Source organism: Bacillus rossius, chromosome 3 (genome assembly GCF_032445375.1).
Source record: "Bacillus rossius redtenbacheri isolate Brsri chromosome 3, Brsri_v3, whole genome shotgun sequence".
Classification (NCBI taxonomy): Eukaryota; Metazoa; Arthropoda; class Insecta; order Phasmatodea; family Bacillidae; genus Bacillus; species Bacillus rossius.
The window spans coordinates 96,984,085-97,004,268 of NC_086332.1; the positions used below are offsets into that span (position 1 = coordinate 96,984,085).

The 20,184-nt window shown below is 35.0% G+C and overlaps 1 protein-coding gene across 1 annotated transcript in view; it reads left to right on the top strand.

Annotated features, from left to right (window-relative positions):
- Positions 1 to 20,184, top strand: part of LOC134531059 (signal-induced proliferation-associated 1-like protein 2) — a 277,119-nt gene that overhangs the window by 187,286 nt on the left and 69,649 nt on the right. Inside the window, exons 7-10 of the mRNA XM_063366574.1 lie at positions 1,003 to 1,241; positions 3,851 to 3,954; positions 11,264 to 11,421; positions 18,318 to 18,424. Coding sequence (XP_063222644.1) covers positions 1,003 to 1,241; positions 3,851 to 3,954; positions 11,264 to 11,421; positions 18,318 to 18,424 — 608 coding nt within the window. The remainder of the gene's footprint in view (positions 1 to 1,002; positions 1,242 to 3,850; positions 3,955 to 11,263; positions 11,422 to 18,317; positions 18,425 to 20,184) is intronic.

The window sequence follows — 20,184 nt, forward strand, 5'->3', positions numbered from 1 at the left end:
ATTTAATGAAAGAATTACTATTACATTACTTGTTTAGTTAAAAGGTATGTGTAGCACTGAATGGCTGGATGTGTTCTGGAGCTTTGGCGCACTGTTTGAACACTCACTGACACGGCGCTCATCTACTGCGGCTGTAGAAATGCCAGAAAAGGATTGGTGAAGGTCGGGAAGTGAGCGGAGTCTTACCAGGCTCATAGGTGCGAAGCCTCTGGACCCTTCTAAAATACTTTAAAGTTTATGTTTCAAGGCATTTTAGAATTTTCTGCCTTGAAACATATATATATATATATATATATATATATATATATATATATATATATATATATATATATATATATAATATAGATATTTTTATATTTATATATTTTTGGTTTACCTGCCCACAGGCTGGAAACAGTTGATGATGAGTACTGACTAACATTAACATAAAGTAACTAGGTCTAACATTTTTTGGTGAGAGTCATCTAAATTATTTGATAAATTTTCTGCACAGGTTTCCTTAAGTTGTTCTAAAATAAGACCTAATTAAATGATATTTAATTTACTTTCCCGTTGTGGTCCAATAGTTGGATAGTTGATGAGTAGTTAGGAGGCCTTGTGGCATCTGCTACTTCCTCGCTTCTTTTCGCAATCTGTCAGTATTTCCATAGCTGTGCCTACCAACTATCTGGTAGCTCATACCTTTTCCAACATCTTAGCCTGTCGCCATTTAATTTTATCCATCTTAATCTAATGCCGGAGGATCAAATGGTGAAGGATTGCAGACTAAATCGTTTAACAGCCATGCCTGAGGGGATCCCTGGGTTAGGTGACTTGAGCTAATTGCTAATCATAGGGGTTGGCTACCAACCAATTGATTGTGTTTTAAATATTGAAAAGAAAATCTATAACAGTTTTTTTTTTAATTTTTGCACGAATCTGAAAAGGGGGGAACATGTTCAGTTCCCAGTGGGGAACTGTGTTGATGTAGCATGGGCCAGAGCCAGTGGCGTGTGTGCGCAGCCTGCGGCTGGCCGTGCCGTCGCAGCAGACGGAGGACCAGCTGCTGAAGCTGGATGAACAGGGCCTCACCACGCACTACAAGGTGGGCGTGATGTACTGCAGCGCGGGGCAGAGCACCGAGGAGGAGATGTACAACAACGAGGACGCGGGGCCAGCCTTCCACGAGTTCCTGGAAATGCTGGGGCAGCGCGTGCGTCTCAAGGGCTTCCACAGCTACAAGGCCGGTCTCGACAACAAGAGTGAGTTCCCTGGCTGCTCTCGTGGGGCCTGTGCTCTACTCGCAAGTGTGCATGTCCACTTTCACAAGCTGGAATGGATTCTCTTTAAGTTTTAAATTAGCTTGTAAATGCTTTTTCTTCTAGAATGTATCCCTCTTTACCTGTATCACTTAAAAAATATACTTGATTAGTAGAACCCGGCAGGCGTTGTCTTGCCTGTGTATTTTTATTTTATTTTCATATAATTGCTAGTATTTAATGTTTATTGTCGGATAATATTTCCAAAGACAGTTTAATTCGTGTTATACAAATGTAATTTGCCTACAGTTAAATGATTAATAGTTATTCATATATCACTTACATTTTATTCTACTTTACCAATTATTAATCAAAATCACTAATTTTTAGGCCTGTGCAAACTAATAACACTTTGAAATAACGTATGTTGTTTGCTTACGAATACTTGACATAAGTTTGTCATACACCAACATTTGCTGATGAGATGTTTTTTGATGTTTAATGGGACTTCATAATTAAAAACATGAACAATAAATAACCTTTATAACCATGACTTTTAAAAATTTTTGTTTTTGCTGCTGTCTTGGTAAGAAGGAGACTGCTTCACATACCTGTGTATTAATTGAACTGTCAGTATTACATATTTTCACAAACTGTTATTGAAATTCGTGTGTTTTTTTACTATTAATTTTTATCTAGGACAAAGGAAATGCTTAATTAGTTTGTTCTGAACGAGATAGGGTGGGTCAGTACTAACCAGATACATTTACATGACTAGTTGCTTAGCAAGGTTGCTACAGGATTAGAAAACCAGGAAAAGTCATGGAATTTAAAACGGTTAGGGAATTCTGAGAAATGCCAGTGAAATCGTTACATATTTCTGGAATTTCTTTGTACTAACAAAAGTGAAACGGAAAATACCACTTTTTTTGACGTTTAGGTACCTCAAAAAATTTAGAAATGTGTAATATCACAAGGAGTCGCTATTTTGTGTCAGTGGAACAGCAAGTGAGAAAACAAAAAAATAAAGCAGTACTCCTGCATGTGCTTATAAAAAAATTTGGAAATGTGTAATATCACAAAATTCATTTGATTTTCCTTCTTTTCATGAATTCTCAGGCTTTTTTCTGTAAACACGTAATTTAACAAGGGAAAAAAAAAGTATTCATGCATGTTTGCTTAAAAGTTTGATAACCTTTACTCAATAGTTTCAGGTGAATCAATAGTATCATTTGCAAACATGTATTTTGGTCTTAAACTGAATTAATTTTACTACGCTGCCATTGTTTTGATGTATATAAATAATTCAACACTGAATTTTATTCCAGTAATTATGGTGATTGCTGGCTTCTGAGTGTAATAGAGATAGATTTACGAAGAGTTATTAAAAAATAGCAGAATAATGTTATCATTTGCGATGAGACTTAAATTCATAATATTTGTTGTGGTAAGGTTATTGAGACCGAAATATTTTCAAGGAGAATATATATTTGTGATTTCTGCAAAATTTATATATACTGGTTGCTTAGGTACGGCTTATGTGTTAATATTAAATCAATTATATGAATTTAAAAAACCGGACCGCACATATTTTGATGCCGGCGGGGAATAAAAATGGCCCTGGGAATAATTTAGAAATTCAAAACTAAAAACATTTGAGAAAGAACATCTCAATATTTGGCATGACCATAATCAGCAAATCTGCAAGGACGCCATTATGAAGTGAGTGACTTGTAAAAGCAGCTTAAAATCAGGTAATCTCAAATTGTGAAACGGACAACTCAGGTAGACTAAAAATAAATAATTATAGTTTATTATTTGTAGTTTAAATTACTTTACAAATTTGGTTATACTCATTCTATTAAGTGGTTGCTTCGCATTACTGTTAATTCTTCATTTTGACATCAAATTTAAAGTTGCATTCAAAGAATTTTTACTGATTAACAACTTAATGATTTTAAATTTTAAGGGAGTAAACATGCAACTTATAACTTTTTCTAGAAAAGAGGCTTTCCTTCAGAATTACCAATAATTAATTTCTATAGGGTGAGTTCTACAGAGTAAAAACGTATATACATAGGTGCAGTTGAAATCCTTTGCTAGTGTTTTCTTCCAAGAAAAGAGGTTTTACTTATATCTTGTAATCATTCATTTATTTTGGATTGCATACGTTTTAAGATGAAAATTGGACATTGAACGGCACATAAAACTGTCTTTTTCTGCAGAAAAATTGTCTACATCAAGTGGCACCACAAGATTGTTTGTGTGTGAAAGTTCAGGGGAATTTGTCAATTCAGATATGAAAAACCGGGAAAAGTCAAGGAATTTTGGAATTTCCAAGCTTGTAGCAACCATGCTTACATGCTGAGTTTTTGTTAGTTACGTATTTAGTTTTGTCAGCATCAACATCATTGGAGGCTGATAAGTACTACAACCCAAATAAGGAAGAAGGGGATAGTAATTGGTCACTGCCTACATTAAGGAACAGTCCCATTGCCTTGGAATGATTCCATGAACCCACATAAGACCAATGTTATTGCATTCTGGGTTTTGGGTGCTGGTAATGTGGTAGTTGCTGGTATGGGCTCAGGAGGTGGACCTGTGTGTTGCAGCTGACTCGACGGGCCTGTACTCGGTGTACGCACAGTACCACCACTGCGAGGTCATGTTCCATGTGTCGACGTTGCTGCCCTTTACGCCCAACAACAGACAGCAGGTGAGGTAGAGCTGTTGGCTCGAACCATTGCTTCCTGTACTTTCAGGAGGATAGAGTACCTTTTAATTACATTCTGAATCCGTTATTCAAATACATTACATATGCATTTTCAAACAAATGCACAACATTTTTGAAACAAGATTCTTTCTTCAAATACTTAAAAATAATATGAAAACTGCATCTGTTTTTTTTTTTTTTACATTATGTAACTTGGTGGATTATTTTTTTTTATATTTTATCTTCTACATTTCACTTGCAAAAAATATAACAATGTGGTTTAGTATTAAAAGACAAATACACAGCAATTTTGAAAATAACAAGTTTCAAAATATTTTATATATTACATAATATAAAATTTAAAGGATGCAAGGGAAATTGGGTTTGCTTTAATGTAGTTTGTTTATGATATATGTATATTACATTAATCAGACAGATATTTCACAGTAGTGGTGCACCGATGCGGATACCGATGAATTGTAATCAGCGATTATGGGTAGTATTAGGAGTTTTCTGCACACCAAAGGGCAAAATTCTGTGATAGTGAAACACAAATTCTGCGATAGAAAACAAGAAATTCTGCGATAAGAAATGTAAAGTTCTGCAATTTATTAAAAATAGTTTATCACGTTTGAAACATGTATATGTACAACCTAAAGAAGTCTAACTAAAGGGAATTATATTATTTCTATACATGTGAAATTCCTACCTAATGTAAGGCACTATACAAATGTTGAAATACAGCATTAATCATATTCTTGTGTTCAAAAGTTAAAACAATTGAGCATTTGTGAACTATCTATTCTTTATAAAGACTGGTATTGAAATGCAACATGTTGAGCATCTTAATATTTTCTGGTAACAGATTACGTCTGTTGTCTGAAAGAATGTCCTTATAAAATGAAAAACTTCTTTCACAGTCAACACTGTTGGTAGGCATGCATAAATAAGACCTTGCTATACCTGCCAGAACTGGACACCTGCCCTTTATGCTGTCCCAAAACTGGAATGGGTCTACATCTAAACAATCTGAGTCTTTTAAGATTCCACTGTAAGTAGCAAACTCTACTTCACAAGATGCTAGAAGTGACAATACACTAACATAATTGTTAAAATTGTGTGACAGCAGAATAGCTTTATTAGGGGAAAATATTATCACATATTTCAAGAAATTCCAACCTGGTTGACCCTGTGTTAGAGGTGGGTTGCAGAGTATCAATCGGCTACTTTGTAACTAATACACGCCTGTATCAAGTACTGCAAACGAATATAGTATTCAAGTATCAAGTACTTTAGTATCAGTTTAGAATTCACCTGGAACAACACCACGGCCAATGTGCGCAGAACCCGATCGCAGATGACGGTCACTTGGGCGGATCTTGTGAAAGGGGAGGGAGCGGCACGACGAATAAGGGATAAAGGGAAAGAATGTAGGCCCCAACACGCCCGAATATTCACCTTCGGCTCGGGTTTATTTATATATATTTATATTTCTCTGTTTATTTTAATGTAGCTATACTAACCTAACTAACCGTCCAGTGTGTTCTAAAGTGTTTTAATGTAGCTAACCTAACCGACCACTTTTAATATTTTAATTCATTTTTCCTGCGCAAAAATAAAACTTCGGGCGTGTTCGGGCAGGGACAGAGCTTGATGTACATCTTAGGCTTCTCATCAAAGTACGCTCAGTGCGCAGTGCGTGCTTCTTGCAAAGATTAAAGACTCCGATTACGAACGGCGTGGAAAGAGAACACCGATTGCTTTTTTCGACTACGAAGAATGTAGAATGAGAAAACTGATACCTTTTTAAGACTACGAAGAATGTAGAATGAGAAAACTGATACCTTTTTACGAAGAATGTGGAAAGAGAAAACTGATTCCTTTTTACGCTGGTGATGACGGGACGGAGGATGTGTAAACTGTAACGAGAATGATACCCTGTTGCTACCTGTTACTGCTACTGCTCTAGCTGATACAGAAGAGTCAGCTACTTGTAAAAAGTACATTACTGTATCAGTAACTGGTTGGAACTGATACCGAAAATTGCTGTAACAACCCACCTCTGCCCTGTGCTGACTGATATTTAGCCAGTTTTTCCAACAAGCTAACAAAAACAATTTTGAATAGCTGTTTTACAGAAACTGAACTTTCAGCAGGCTCTTCGTTAAAGTAATGGGAGTGGTCTGTTTTCGACTGAAGTTCAAGATAAGCCTTCAAATCTACTAGGGTGTCATACACTTCTGTTGCCTTGGGACTCTGACTTTCAAACTCTGTCAGAAGTTGAACAATTTTCCGACACATTTCAGCAATGAACTTCAAACAATCTGATAGTTTCTTCTGGTTGACATCATTTTGCACAACATCAACAACATGTGACAAAACATTAGATGGAACACTTGTATGTTGCAGTTCTTCCTCCAGAAATGACTTATAGACTTCAAGTGTAATTTTATCGTGGTACATTACTGCCTGAAACCATGAGTTCCAACGAACAATAACTGGAATAACAGGTGCTTTCACTTCCAGACCTCTATCTCTCAGGTAGTTAATGAACCTTGCTTTCCTGGCTGGTGCGTTACAAAATAACATTTTCATTGCACTCACAAATGCATCAACATCTTTGAATGTCTTTCTCCAAACATCACCAACTAATGACAGGATATGTGCAATACAAGTAATGTGGATGCAGTGAGGAAAAACTCCATTCAGTGTATCTTCATATGCCTTCAGGATATAAGCTGCATTATCAATTTATCAGTTACAAACCCTAAAACATTATTGTAGTCAATATTATAATTTGAAACTGCTTTTATAAATGCTTTGAGCCACAGTACAACTATTGGTTTTTTCCAACATGACTGTATCCACAAGAAATGGTTGAAGTTTTCCTTCATGTACATTCAAAGGTATGAAAATAACACCGGTACACAAAAAAATTTAAGTAGAATGTGCATTTGACCGGACCTACCTACGGGAATGTATTTTGGTCCGCTGAATCCGAATTCGAGGTCAGTTTGACCCCTACACCCTCGAAATTTCGAGAAAACTTCAAAAAACCGTAAAAATGATGAAAATTGGCAGTTTTAATGATAAAAAAATGTTTTGGAACTAAACTAAGCGTGATTTTCATGTATTTCGATCCGCTGAATATGAATCGAAACTTTATTGAGACCACGAGCCATTTTAAATGTGAAAAAATTACACAAAACTCTCGAAAATTCCGAAAAAATATAGTTTTCATGATAAAAAAACTTCTTCTGGTCCAATTCAGATAAAATTTTATATCTTTTGATGTCTTCAGTTCGCATCTTAATTTTTTTAGTCTATTCACCCTCTAAAGCTGGGCAGCCCCTCGGAGAGGGAGGAGCAGCAACCTGCCCAACCAGCAACCAGGGACATCATCACATCTATCTTGTAGCAGTCTCAGATTCTGATCCTCCTCTCAAAGCTTGGCCACTTCGTGTTAGGTATCTTATTGAGCTGATAATTGTTTCAACACGGAGTGGGCTTGCCTCTGTTCTGCTTCTGACTTGGCACTGATCAAGTTGATGACTGGTGTGGCTTTCTCTTTCTGGATCATGTAGTGAATTGATTTCAAATGAAAAGAACTCTTTTGTGTGATCTAAACCTTTCAATTGCTTTTTTCCAGTTTTTAAAGCCATTGCAAATAAATGTGGTTTCAATTCCTCTAAACTCTGAGTCTGACAGTTTCTGAAATTTAACTGTCTGAACACACATGAAACACAAAACACTATCTTTACCTTTTCCCACATCGTAATGTAGCCACTTGAACGTGTCAAACCATGAACTTATGCAAGGCCTGTCATTTGTTCTTGGGAACTTATATCCTGGGGCAGGACGAGAATGGATGATTTCAGCTGCAGCTTTCGAGTGGAGTTATTGTGCGAAGCACAAGGATTTTTAAATCAAACATCAATTTCGGGCGAGAAATGCACATTTTTAGGTGATGCACTGGCAGTAGTTTCGATGGCTTCATCTTTCAAATGAAGATCAAGAGCTGTGTCAGTGGGGTGGCACACATTACCACGGGACAAGTTGTGCTCTAGAACAGTTTCATTAACTTTGGACGAGCAACTTGGAGATGGAGAACTGTGACTGGAATTTAAATGTTCATGACTGTTACCATGGAGCTGTTTAGTCCTCTTTGGGTTTGACAACCATGAATCGAGCGTGAGCCGTTTTCCTGACATCTGTAAACAATTATAAATATAATTATTTATTGCAAATTATTGAATTAATTGTAATAAAATAGTATATATATATATATATATTTTTTTTTTGCTTTTTAAGTAGTAAATATAAGCTTAATACATATACCTCCAAAAAAATTAATAAAAGACAAGGTGTTACTTTATATCCACATCATATCACCACTCATTGGTTCTTAAGACCACGTTGTTAAAGGGCTATAAAACAATCTTCACTTACAGGTAAAAAAAAGTAAAGTGAGCGTTTTACTTTTCACGGTTGTACACAGAAAGGCTTAAGGCGACGGAACTTAGCGATTATATGGTAAGGGGGGTCTATTTGGATCATTTCAAGTATTAAGCCTTATAATAATTCAACATTTTAAGTGATGAAATACAAAAAAAAAAAAAAAAAAAAAAAATTACAATTTTTGCATAATATTAAATAAAAAAATTTTTTAGTTAACTCATTTCCTGATAAATAATTATTAACAAAAACACTGCGCCAGCATGAAAATCCATACATCGTGGGGCTATTTGGAGCAGGTATTTTTTTTTCTTAAAAGTGCACAATTAAAAAAAATAATGAAGTAAGAAATAGTGATTGGAAATTTTTAAAACATATCTACCACAAATATTTTCTTTTCCATAAGCATCAACATGTGTTCTCCTTCTGTACCTTACTGATGTATTTCTAGGAGATTCTTCCCAAGGAGTATTCCGATCTTAAACACAATAACACAAATAAAAGAAAATTAGCGTCAACCTCATAACAAATCTCAGTAATCTCACTCACATTGGCTAAGTCGTATACACAGAAAATGAACAAATGAAACCTTTGCCATTGCAGCACCAAATAATGGCATGGTAAAGCGAGGAGCGATAACGCGGGAGGAGAGTTGGCGCATTAGTTGCATTAATAGTCGAGAGATAGTGCAGTGTGCAACTGCTTGGTGGAGGGCCAAAAAAAAAAAAAAGGCTACTACACGGATCTCGTAGTGGTGATCTTAATGGTTATTATTCTGTAACAGTTATTTCTGTAACAGTTCTTAGTGAATAACAGGACATTTAAACCGTTATTGAATAACTGTTATTTAGAATTCTGGAAGAACTCATATTAAAAGTGGATGCTGTTATGGTATTATAACAAGACGAAGATTTGTTCTTACTAAACATTGAGTGTTTAATGCTATAATATTTAATATATAAATAACTTAACTAAGTACACACATTTTAATTAAAATATGGAGATTACCTTAAAAAATAATATTTACAAAATATTATACAATAATGTAACTGTTATTGTTTGATAACGGTTAAAATATAACAGATACCTACGTTAAATAACGCTCATCCCTAGATCTCGACCTCTCGACAAATCGCCGCTCTGTTGTTCTGGGCCATGGAATGGCTTGATACTCTTGACAGTAGATGTAGTACAATTTAAATAAAATACCATCTAGGAATTTGCAATCATTTTACAGTATATTGACAATCATAAATTTGATTTTCTAATCAATGTGAATCAATGCAACGATTGTAACTACTGGTTGAGAAAAATGTTACTAGGACCAAACATTTATTCTGGGAAAAGGAGGGGGGCGAAATGCTACTCTCAGCCCCCCCCTTCCTCATGCATAACAGCACGGGCAGGGTGGCCAGCCAACCGGGAAATCGGAAAATACGGAAAATAGCCAGGATTTCTTAAAAAACCAGGAATACCTGGAATCAACCAGGAATTTTTATTAGAACCGGGAATTGTTTTTATGAAGTAACGATCGCAATAACATACGGCTGTTAAATGAGCACGTTCACCACCCGTCAAAGCACGGCAGTATGCTCGTGAGCTATATTTTGTGAAAGTTAATTTGTTCATATTGCATTTAAAAACTTTTGTAGTACGTAAGAAACCGTTAACAATTCAGACTTCCATACTTATTATGTTTCTGTATTCAAAAGCAACAGCATTTTGGCTGAAAATGTTGTTGTAGGGTGGTAGTAATTTCTCGCACAGCATGTTGGTAGCATAGTTTTGTATGTATATTTGTTTTTACTTTCCGCTCATGTTGTTGCGTCACGGTATCACAGATACTTTTCTCGAGTTTTTTTAAAAGTTTAGTTGTGCTGGACGTTGTTTTGATTTTTTTAATCTAACATGTAATTGGCGCAGACTAAAAATGTCAACGAGTTCGGTCACCACATACAATGACAAATATAAGGAAAAGTTTCAATGGGTGGAGAAAGATCCAGAGTGCAGGACAAACGCTATTTGCAATTTGTGTAATGGTAAAATCAATATCGGTAGCATGGATGGGAAGAACAGCATTAGCCAGCCACGCAAGAGGGGCAAAACACGTGCGTTTGGTGTCAGGTAATTTTTGTGACGTGAGATTATAAATTTTTTTGTTGGTGGTAGGTTTTGTTTTAAGCAAGTTCATTGATTTAATTTTTAAGCCTATAGTTAAGTTGTCTATTGTTTAACGCCAATAAAACATCATATTGTGTGTGCTTTGTGTAACAAAAATACAAATTGTATGCAAATATGGATAAAAACCACCCTTGAAAAAACCTGGAAAAAACCAGGAATTTTATTATCCCAGAAGAGTGGCCACCCTGACGGGGGCGACTCGCCCCTGCTGCCCCCCTGTTCCGACGTCCCTGTATGTGGTACATTTCTAGGAAATATTACCATCTAGTGTAAATATAATAATGATAAAATTAATTTTAGGTAAAGGTTTTTATAAAGAAAATTTAGCACATTATACAATATATTTAACTGTTAATATAACATAAGACGTAAGTCAACTTAATACAATTCTATTTATTTTTTATCAATTCAAAAATTACCTCAGAGAATAGGAATAATGTTCTAAAATAATTTTTTTAAATTTTTTTTTGAAATTCTGGTAAACTGTTTTTGTTTGTTATTTTCTGGGAGAGTAAATTTTAAATTATTTGCCAGTGCAATTTATACCATTTCTTTATTAATTCTTCATTAAAATCAAACTTATATATTTTGTGTGAGCCAATTTATTTAGGATGAGTAAAGTTATTTAGCTATAACCAAGTTGTTAATGCATTGTCATTTGTTCTATCACTTGCAGCTACTGAGGAAGCGGCACATTGGCAACGACATAGTGACTATAGTATTTCAGGAGCCGGGCGCTCTGCCGTTCACACCAAAGAATATTCGTTCTCAGTTCCAGCACGTGTTTATTGTAGTACGTGTCATCAATCCTTGCACAGACAACACACAGTACAGGTATGTTTTGCCCACTTGTTTCTTTTTCTTGCATGTTCTTCTGTGATGATAATTTTTATAGTCTAATGAAGTTAACTTCATAATGTTTACTTGTGATGTTGTGACTGTGTTTGAGAGTCACTCTAGTACTCGTGTTTTCAATTCCTTGTTATCATTTCAGTGTCTCTTCAAATATGTACTCTTGAACTTATTTAATTTTAACCTGTGGGAACTGAGAAATAATTTTGAATCAACCAAAATATTGAATGAAAAATAAATCTGTCATTAACTACAGCAATTTTCCAGAACCATTTATTTTTGCACCTACCAAAAGCATCACTGGAATCTTGCTAAGCTTACTAATATTTGCGGTCATTCTTCAACATTTTGTTTGCAGTGTACTGAAAAACAGTAACATTCAACCCAAATAAATGTATGTTCACTCATTTTCATTTACAACCTGTTCTGTGTGTATCATTGGAATAGCAGACGTTTAGGTAAAAATTGATTTAAGAACATGTTTCATAAGCTAAGTATGTAATATGTTGTGGGCAAAAATTAGGCAAGTGCTACAATGAACATGTGGTACTATCTATACTGATACTTAACCTACTTGGGGTGTGACAATTTCTGTTAGGACAAAACGTAGGTAAATGTGGTTTATACTTTTATCCATGAAAAATAAATGATACAATAGTTGGAGAGTGAGTGATATAGATAGTGATCCAGAGAGGTGTTTGGCATTTACTAATAAAGTGAGTGTTAAGGTGTGTGTACTTTATAACAAAATAACGTTGAAAGTAATAGTAAAATGTAACTTATTTTGTTTGACTTGCATGCAAATACTTTGAAAAAGTTACATTTACAAAGTCTATTGTGAATGGTGTAGTGACTTATATCAACCAGTAAAAGAGTGGGTTTACGGAAATGTGTTTAATACAAGCTTTTAATTTAAGTTTTCATCGGCCTCTTACAGATATGTGAAATAAGTGTGACACATGTGCAGTAAAAATTAAACATGCAAGTAATGAGATGAGACAGCATTAGCGAAGTTAATGCAAGAACAGGCGCTACAATTAGGTGAGCCAGAAAGCTAATCACCAAAAATTAAATGACAGACTGGTAGGTGAACAAGACAGTAGCATTATTATGTTTACTTTCAACCTGAAAATACATTGCCAACACCCACTTTGTAGCAACAAGGTTAATTACTAATGAGTTTAAACAACATACAATATTTGTATTCACAATATATTAACAGAAAGAGCTATAATGTTCATATGGGGTGGAAATGATGCTTGCAGAGGTTCACAGTAAATTACCTTAATTGGATATTGCTTATAAAGCTTTTTTCAAGATTTAAAATACAGTAGAATCCCGCTAATCCGAACTAATTGGTACAGAACCCTGTTCGGATTAGCGAAAATTCAGATTAGGCGGAATATTGTCATATAATGCCATATATTGTCTTTTTGAGGCATATTTAGTGTATGATGTGTCAATTATGTATGAAAGGTCAGACGCAAAATACACCTTTATTATTTAGCGTACATATTTAGTATCATATAATATTTTTAATTACTCACATAGCCTAAACTGCAATTTCAAATATTCCTAGTTACGTGACAACATTAGGTCGAAATGAAGGGCAGTTCGTGAGTGTGTATTAGCGGAAGGGCACTTCAACAAGAGTAAGCAAAGCACCCATCCTCCTTCCCGCATAGGCTTACACTGCGCCACATGCTACTGTTGTGTCACCTGCTACTGCACACTTGCCCTGTGTTTTGTGAGCCCTTGTGAGCGGTGTGTAGTGCTGTTGGTAATAATGGCAAACAAGCGTAAACATAACTCGTGTACATTAAAAGAAAAACTGGAAGTGCTGAAAAGACTTGACAAAGGTGAAAGTGCCACTCCGATTTCCGATTGAAAAAGAACAGAGGTAAAATTGAGCAGTTTTGTACTACCACAAGTGAAGAAATTATTGAAAAACATAGCAAAATTAGTGTCTTCTTACGAAACATTGCACCAGGGTTTAAAATGTATAAACAATGCCTAACTGTGTTAGCCTGTTGCAACGCTTCTGCAACAAATTAGCTTCCACTGATGGTTATCAGAAAATCGGCAAAACTACGCAGTTTTAAAAACATGAACATGAACACTCTCCCTGTATTTTACAGAAACCAAAAGAAAGCTTGGATAAATCGTGTCTTGTTCCAAGACTGGTTTGAAAAACAATTTGTGCCAAAAGTAAAGGCTTTTAACAAAGAAAATGGATTGCCTCCTAGTGCTTTGTTAGTCATAGACAATGCGCCGTCACATCCTGAAGAAATGGAACTTGTTTGCGGTGATATCAAAGCCATTTTTCTCCCACCAAACATCACTTCAATTTTGCAGCCAATGGACCACGGAGTTTCGCAGGCTTTGAAACAGAATCACAGAAAAATTCTTCTTCATAGCTTGCTTGATTGAAGAACTGACAATCTTGCATAAACTCAAGAAAATCACCATCAGTGATGTCATTTACTGGGTAGCAGAAGCTTGGGAGAAAACACAAAAGGAATCTTTACAGAAATCATGGACAAATCTCTGGCCTGATTTAGAGTTTGTCCAAACGGTCTTCCCTCGGCAAAAGAAAAGTTTGAACGTCTTCAACTAGTGAAAAAAATTGTACCAGGTTGCGAAAATGCAGAAGAGTGCATTGAAAAGTGGACGGCCATTGACGACTGTGGCCACAGATGAAGTTATTGTAGTAGCTGTGCAGGGAATGTCAACTGATCTCGATGCAGACGACAGTGAGGAGGAAGGAAACGCACCGACTGATGTTTCTCACACTGCTACAGCCAGTGCCCTTGATCTGACTTTGCACTACGTCGAGCAACATGCCGATGCAACCCAAACAGATGTTATGTTTGTACGGCGTTGGCGAAACATGGCATCTTCAAGCCGATAAAGTGCATTGCGTCATAGGAAGATTACTGACTTTGCTTCTTAGATAAAGGTTTGCTTTTTTTTTGTTTTGTTTTGTATCAATCCTGTACAGAACATGAATTCTACATATAGTATGTAAGTATATTCAAAAATTTTCAATACGTACCTATGTATTGAAGTACTATGTACGTAATCCTATTTTTCTCTCTTTTCAGTTAGACAATGAAATAGATAAATTATAAGTTTCTTAAGAACATATTAATAAACGTACAACATTACTTGAAAAAAATTGTTTTTCTTTACTTTTCTTAGTTCTTAAATGTTATAAAAATTAATTTTTTTTGTCCTAGCCCTGTTCGGATTAGGCGGATATTCAGATTAGCGGGGTTTGGATTAGCGGGACTCTACTGTATGTTAAACGTGTAATAGAATACAGTGTCTTGTGATCAAAATCCCAACAAAATTTTCTGAAGTATCAAATGATGGAGAAACAACCTCCGAAAGATGTACTTGATAGTAAATTTCTTGAACCAGGTCATACATACATGGAGTGTGATTAGGATTTTGGGCTGATAGAGAAACTAATAATTTTGCAAACGGTGTGAAGAACACACTGAAAAAATTTAAAGTTGTACCAATGACAAAGAAGAACTTATTACCCATCAATGCAGTAAATACATAGTGATATCACCACCCAAAATTGACGACAGTAAAGCTCTTACATGGCATACCATTAGATGGATTCGTGTTGAAAAAATTAATCCAGTTTTTATATATTTTAAGGAAAAAATTAATGAAGATATTCAAATTTGAAGAGTGACCTATGCAAAGCAATGCAGTGGATGGCCAAAATGTGTAAAAAAAAAATTATGCAAAATTCAAAAATGTTGAATAACTGAAACTTCTAATTCCTCCAATCCACCATACATTTTTTGACTGTTTAAACCTGAAACTAACCTTGTATTTCTGAACAAGAAGAAAATTCCATACAAGAAAGTAGTGAAGATGAAGACAGGTGATTGTTGAGTGATGGAGAGTTGTGAATACAACTACAGACAGTAAACTCTGATGATCAGTGAATTTTTTAATGTGTTTCAACAGATACAGTCTTGGTTTGGTTTAAGAAGCATTCAAAATATGTTATAAAATTATATAGGTACAGAATGTCACTTATCTAGTTTTTGCTCAAACATGTATAGTACTCGCAAGTAGACAAGTAATAGATAAAACTCAATTATATTTTTTATAATATGCTTAACTTTACTACACATTTTTTTGGGGTTTATAATTATGTACATTATGTCTGTTTATAATAATTAGCAATAATTAGACCTGCAACATTGGTTTATAATTTAGTGTGCACGGTTATACTTAAATAGACATTTACTCAAAACGAGTATTGCATGACTTACCTGTTTTTTGGTCTTAGCCTCTCAAATAGCAGTAAAGCTACTTGGTAAAGGCTTAACTCAGGAATCACAGGATCTCTCTTCAGATGTATCCGCGTAACTAATTTTCCTAGAAAGATAATTTTGTTTTTCTCTTTCGTCAATAGATGATCTAAAAGAAAGATATTATTCAGATTTTGATAAGCAATTGGTTTGGCATTAATTTTAGGTAAACAGTGCGAAACACTAGTTTCGGTGTGCAATTTTAATTTTAATGAATTTCTATGTGCTGTTTTGTGAATATTGCTGAGCTCAGGAGACATTTTAGTGCTCAAGCAAAAAAATATTATTTAGGACTATAATTAAGTATAAGTGGAATTTTGGTTATTTATTTGACCCCTATTAGAGTAATGTCCTACCACGAGTCCTCTCTTCTTCCCTGTTTCTCTATTCTCCTACCCCCCCCCCCCCCTTATATTTAGAATTGCTTTATCTTTTAAACATCAGCTGATAAATATTTTGATCTGTTTGTTAGATGTTCTAAAAAAAAATTCTATAATAAATATTTTGGCAACGTCAATGGTTTGACCTCAAATTTATAAATATGTTTAATTTTTCCTGTGTGTCCTGATAGTAATTTTCTGTCTGAATTTCTGAGGTAAGATTCGACAAATCAGAATCATTTTGGTGATGACAGTTGTAAAACATTGTAAAGGTTTAAGATCAAACATTATTTGTTTTTCTTCAACCAAGGACTCACCACTGAAGTGGAATGAGAAAAGGAGAACTAAAATTGTTAAACTGGTTGCTAACCACATCTCTGTGTGCAGTTGACAAACAAAAAATTATCTCCTCCAAATTCATGGATTTTTTTTAGTTGAAAGAAAGCCTCAAATATATCTCTGTTAGTACATTTATATACATAGGCTATTCGCAAACTGCAGGAAATAACTTTGATGGGTGTCAGGGATGCCAAACGAAGTAATTTTTGCTAAGGGATATGTGTCGAAACCCTGCCGAGGTACAGGCACTAACAGAAGCACAATAATTTTAATTTTGCGGGCTACAGGGGACTATTCCATTGGCTGACAGGACGGGCGATCACAGTGCATTGACATTCAAACACACAGCAGGAAGCAAATGTTTAGAGATAGTTGATGCGTTAGCAACCAGCATTCTGGCGTAAAGTTTATTGGATGGTTGGTGTCGTACATTCACACGTTTGGCTTTGGGTGATTAACACAATGTTGACTGTTAGTGAGTTTGGTGCTGCAATTGCAGACTTGACAAACTGCAATAGCTTGGCAGACATATTCGTAGAGATGACTGATATGTTAATGATGTGTGGGCAGGCGAGAAAAAAAATGCTGAGCAGTGCACATTTACAGAGGTCTCTTTTACAGAAGACGCGCACCGAATAGGAAGACCTTTGTATGGCTTAATTAGCGACTGCCTGAAAATGGGAGTTTTACATGACAAAGGATGATGTACACCAAACTGTGTATGGCTGACTATAAACATCCAGCAGGATATGAATGCATGACACAGTACTAGGGTTAGGAAGTCCAGCCATATTGCCGTCATCCACGTGACAACACGGAGGTGTAGCAGTATCAAACAGTGGACTAAACATTGGTACTATCAAAAATTTAATAAAATCTGTATATTAGATCATTTATTCGAGAAATGGAATAAAATATTTATCCTTCTAGGAAGATGAGTTACAGAGTTAGAGATACAGCTGAGAAAGCATGGGAAGGGGGTGGGGTAAGAACTTTTGTAAGAGTACATCTCTAATAGTGATCTAACAACTGACTGAAATTCAGCTTTTACAAAATTATCACAAAGTGAAAATTCATTGGCTGGGCTAATGACTGATTCCTTCACAAACATATGCAATTTTTTCTGTATTTTAATGTTGAATTACAATTCTGTTGACAAGATGCAAAAAAAAAAAAATATATATATAAACAAGACAAAATTGAGAAAACGTTTAATAAATGGAACCAGAAAAGAGAAGACATCCACCCCCCAAGGATGAGAGAGTACTGGCTAATGTGAAATCCTACCTAACTTGAGAACCATGCGTTACATAGAAGGCCTAAACAAGCCAAAAAATGAAGGGGTGGCCTTGAACCCTTCTAATGATAGGCAAAGAAAATGTTTAATATAAAATTAAATGTTAACATAGTAAGAGTGAAATAAAATTAGCCTCTTAACTTTCATGGGTTGCAAACCTTGTCCAGATTAACATGCCGAAGGATATAACACCAGACTTCAAGATTTACGATGAAAAACTATTAGCTGCATACTGTTGTTATACATAAATATTAATTAGTAAAATAATTGGAAACTAAAATCAAGAAAATTTTCCTATTTCATTATAGCTATAATGTATCAATTTTTATTTAAGGTTATGAACAAATTTTAAATCGTATCATTTAATTGCCCCTTGAGAAGGATTTTATCATAAGCATTTTGAAACCAATATTTAAATTCTTACTATAAAAATCTGGGTGAAATTAACATCTGATGGAATTGTTTCATAAAATTTTTATGTTGAGTGTATAATCACCAACACCAATGATAATTTTGTTACAGTGTTGCTGTAAGTCGTTCAAAAGAGGTTCCTGTGTTTGGACCTCCAATCCATGAGTCGGCTACATTTTCTAAGTCCAAAGCCTTCGCAGAATTTCTTTTAGCTAAGAGTAAGTATAAATAATAATTTTTTCTTTAGGGTAAGTGTTTGTAGATGTAGCAAAAATGTACCTACCAAGTTCACTCAATTTTAAGACTCGCCTTTTCTACTCTTATTGAGTTAAAAAAATTAGGTGGCTGAAATAAAATAGCTTTTTATTTAACAGAGTTTATTCTATTCTAGGCGACACCTATTTATTGACTTTTAGAGATTTTAAATTAGGTGAAACCTACTGATGACTTCCTACACTTGTGGGCAAACTCAACATTTGTAAGATGTGTAAATAGAGAAAAAAAAATTTTTTTTAAATTTTTTTTTTATTTTCTAAACAGAATCAGCTTTGTTTTTACTGCAGTGAGTATTAATTTTGGTCATTTACCGTACTTCTGGTGAACTGCTTGGATGCTAAAGATGTTTCTTGTATAGACTTGTAGCTGCTTCACTTCTGTCATATCTTTCTTCTTCCATCAACAAACAATTAGTAGTTTATTAATAGAGACAAGATTTTATGGTTTTACTTTTAGTACAATTTAGGTTTTAAGACAGAAGATGTGGGTGTTATTGTTTTTATTTTAATAAAAGCTGTCTTGTGATACTTCACCAAAATAGTGGTAAAATTTTTATGCAGCATTTTTCTGTTAATATAATTTGTAATAAATTTGTCTAAAACAGAACTAAAAATAAATAAGCAAGCACTTGTGGTTTAAAAGTGATTCAATAAGAGACACACAATAAAACAAATTTAATTAACATTTCTGACCCATACACTTTAGAATAATTGTTTGTCTGGAAATGACATTCCTTAAATTTCAAAACATAAATCAGTTACTTTTCTACGATTTAAGTTTTGGTTAAATGCTACTTAATTCCATGATATTGGTGTTATGCGGTGTGTTGACATGCTTTTCGGTGTTATTTCAGTTTTATCGCAATCCACAGTATAATATTGTCCCTATTCATTAAGGAGTTGTTTATCTGCTGGGGCTGATAGAACAAGTGCCAGTAGAAGGCGGGCAGCCCCCTAATTATCTTGGCCTTGGAAGCCCAAGAACGCGGGTGTAACAGTAGTTCCTGGGCTGCCATTAGAGAACACAGAGGTCTGCTTGAGACTCCTTGGACCATAGAGGGGTTCGTGGACAGAGTTGGTAGAGGTCCAGTGAAAATAAGGTAAAGTGGTGGCTGTCTTGGAGCGATAACCAATAAGGTTGGTGGGCGGGCAGAAGACAACTGACCCCCAATGATAGTAGAGCTAGAGTGGCGGTTCCCGGCACCTGGAAACTGATAAGTCATGCGCACACCTGCTAGTACTAGAGAGGAGTACAAGTTTAAAGTGTCGCAAGAACACTACGACAATACGGAGGGACGTTACCTGAAGCAATGGGGCATGAGACAGGAAATGGATGGCCATCAATCAGCAGAGGCTAAGAAGATAAAACGAGCCATAATGCATGTTGAAATAAATAATAGAAAAACCCATAAATTATTGAAATGTATCTAATGAAAAAATAAATTAATATTCCTCATAAAACTATGATACTAAAGTTTTAATTTATTAAAATTTAGAAAAATATACTTTCCCTGGAATTACCCCAAACACGTCCCATCACTGACAACAGCCATGTAAACCTTTAATAATTCATAATTATTATTTAAATTTTTGTAGTATTGATGTATCTTTTTGTATTGTTTGGCATTTATATATGGTTCACTGTTGTTTCTGCATAGCCTGGTAATTAAAAGTTACAAGCTGGAGGGTTACCAGAATGTGTT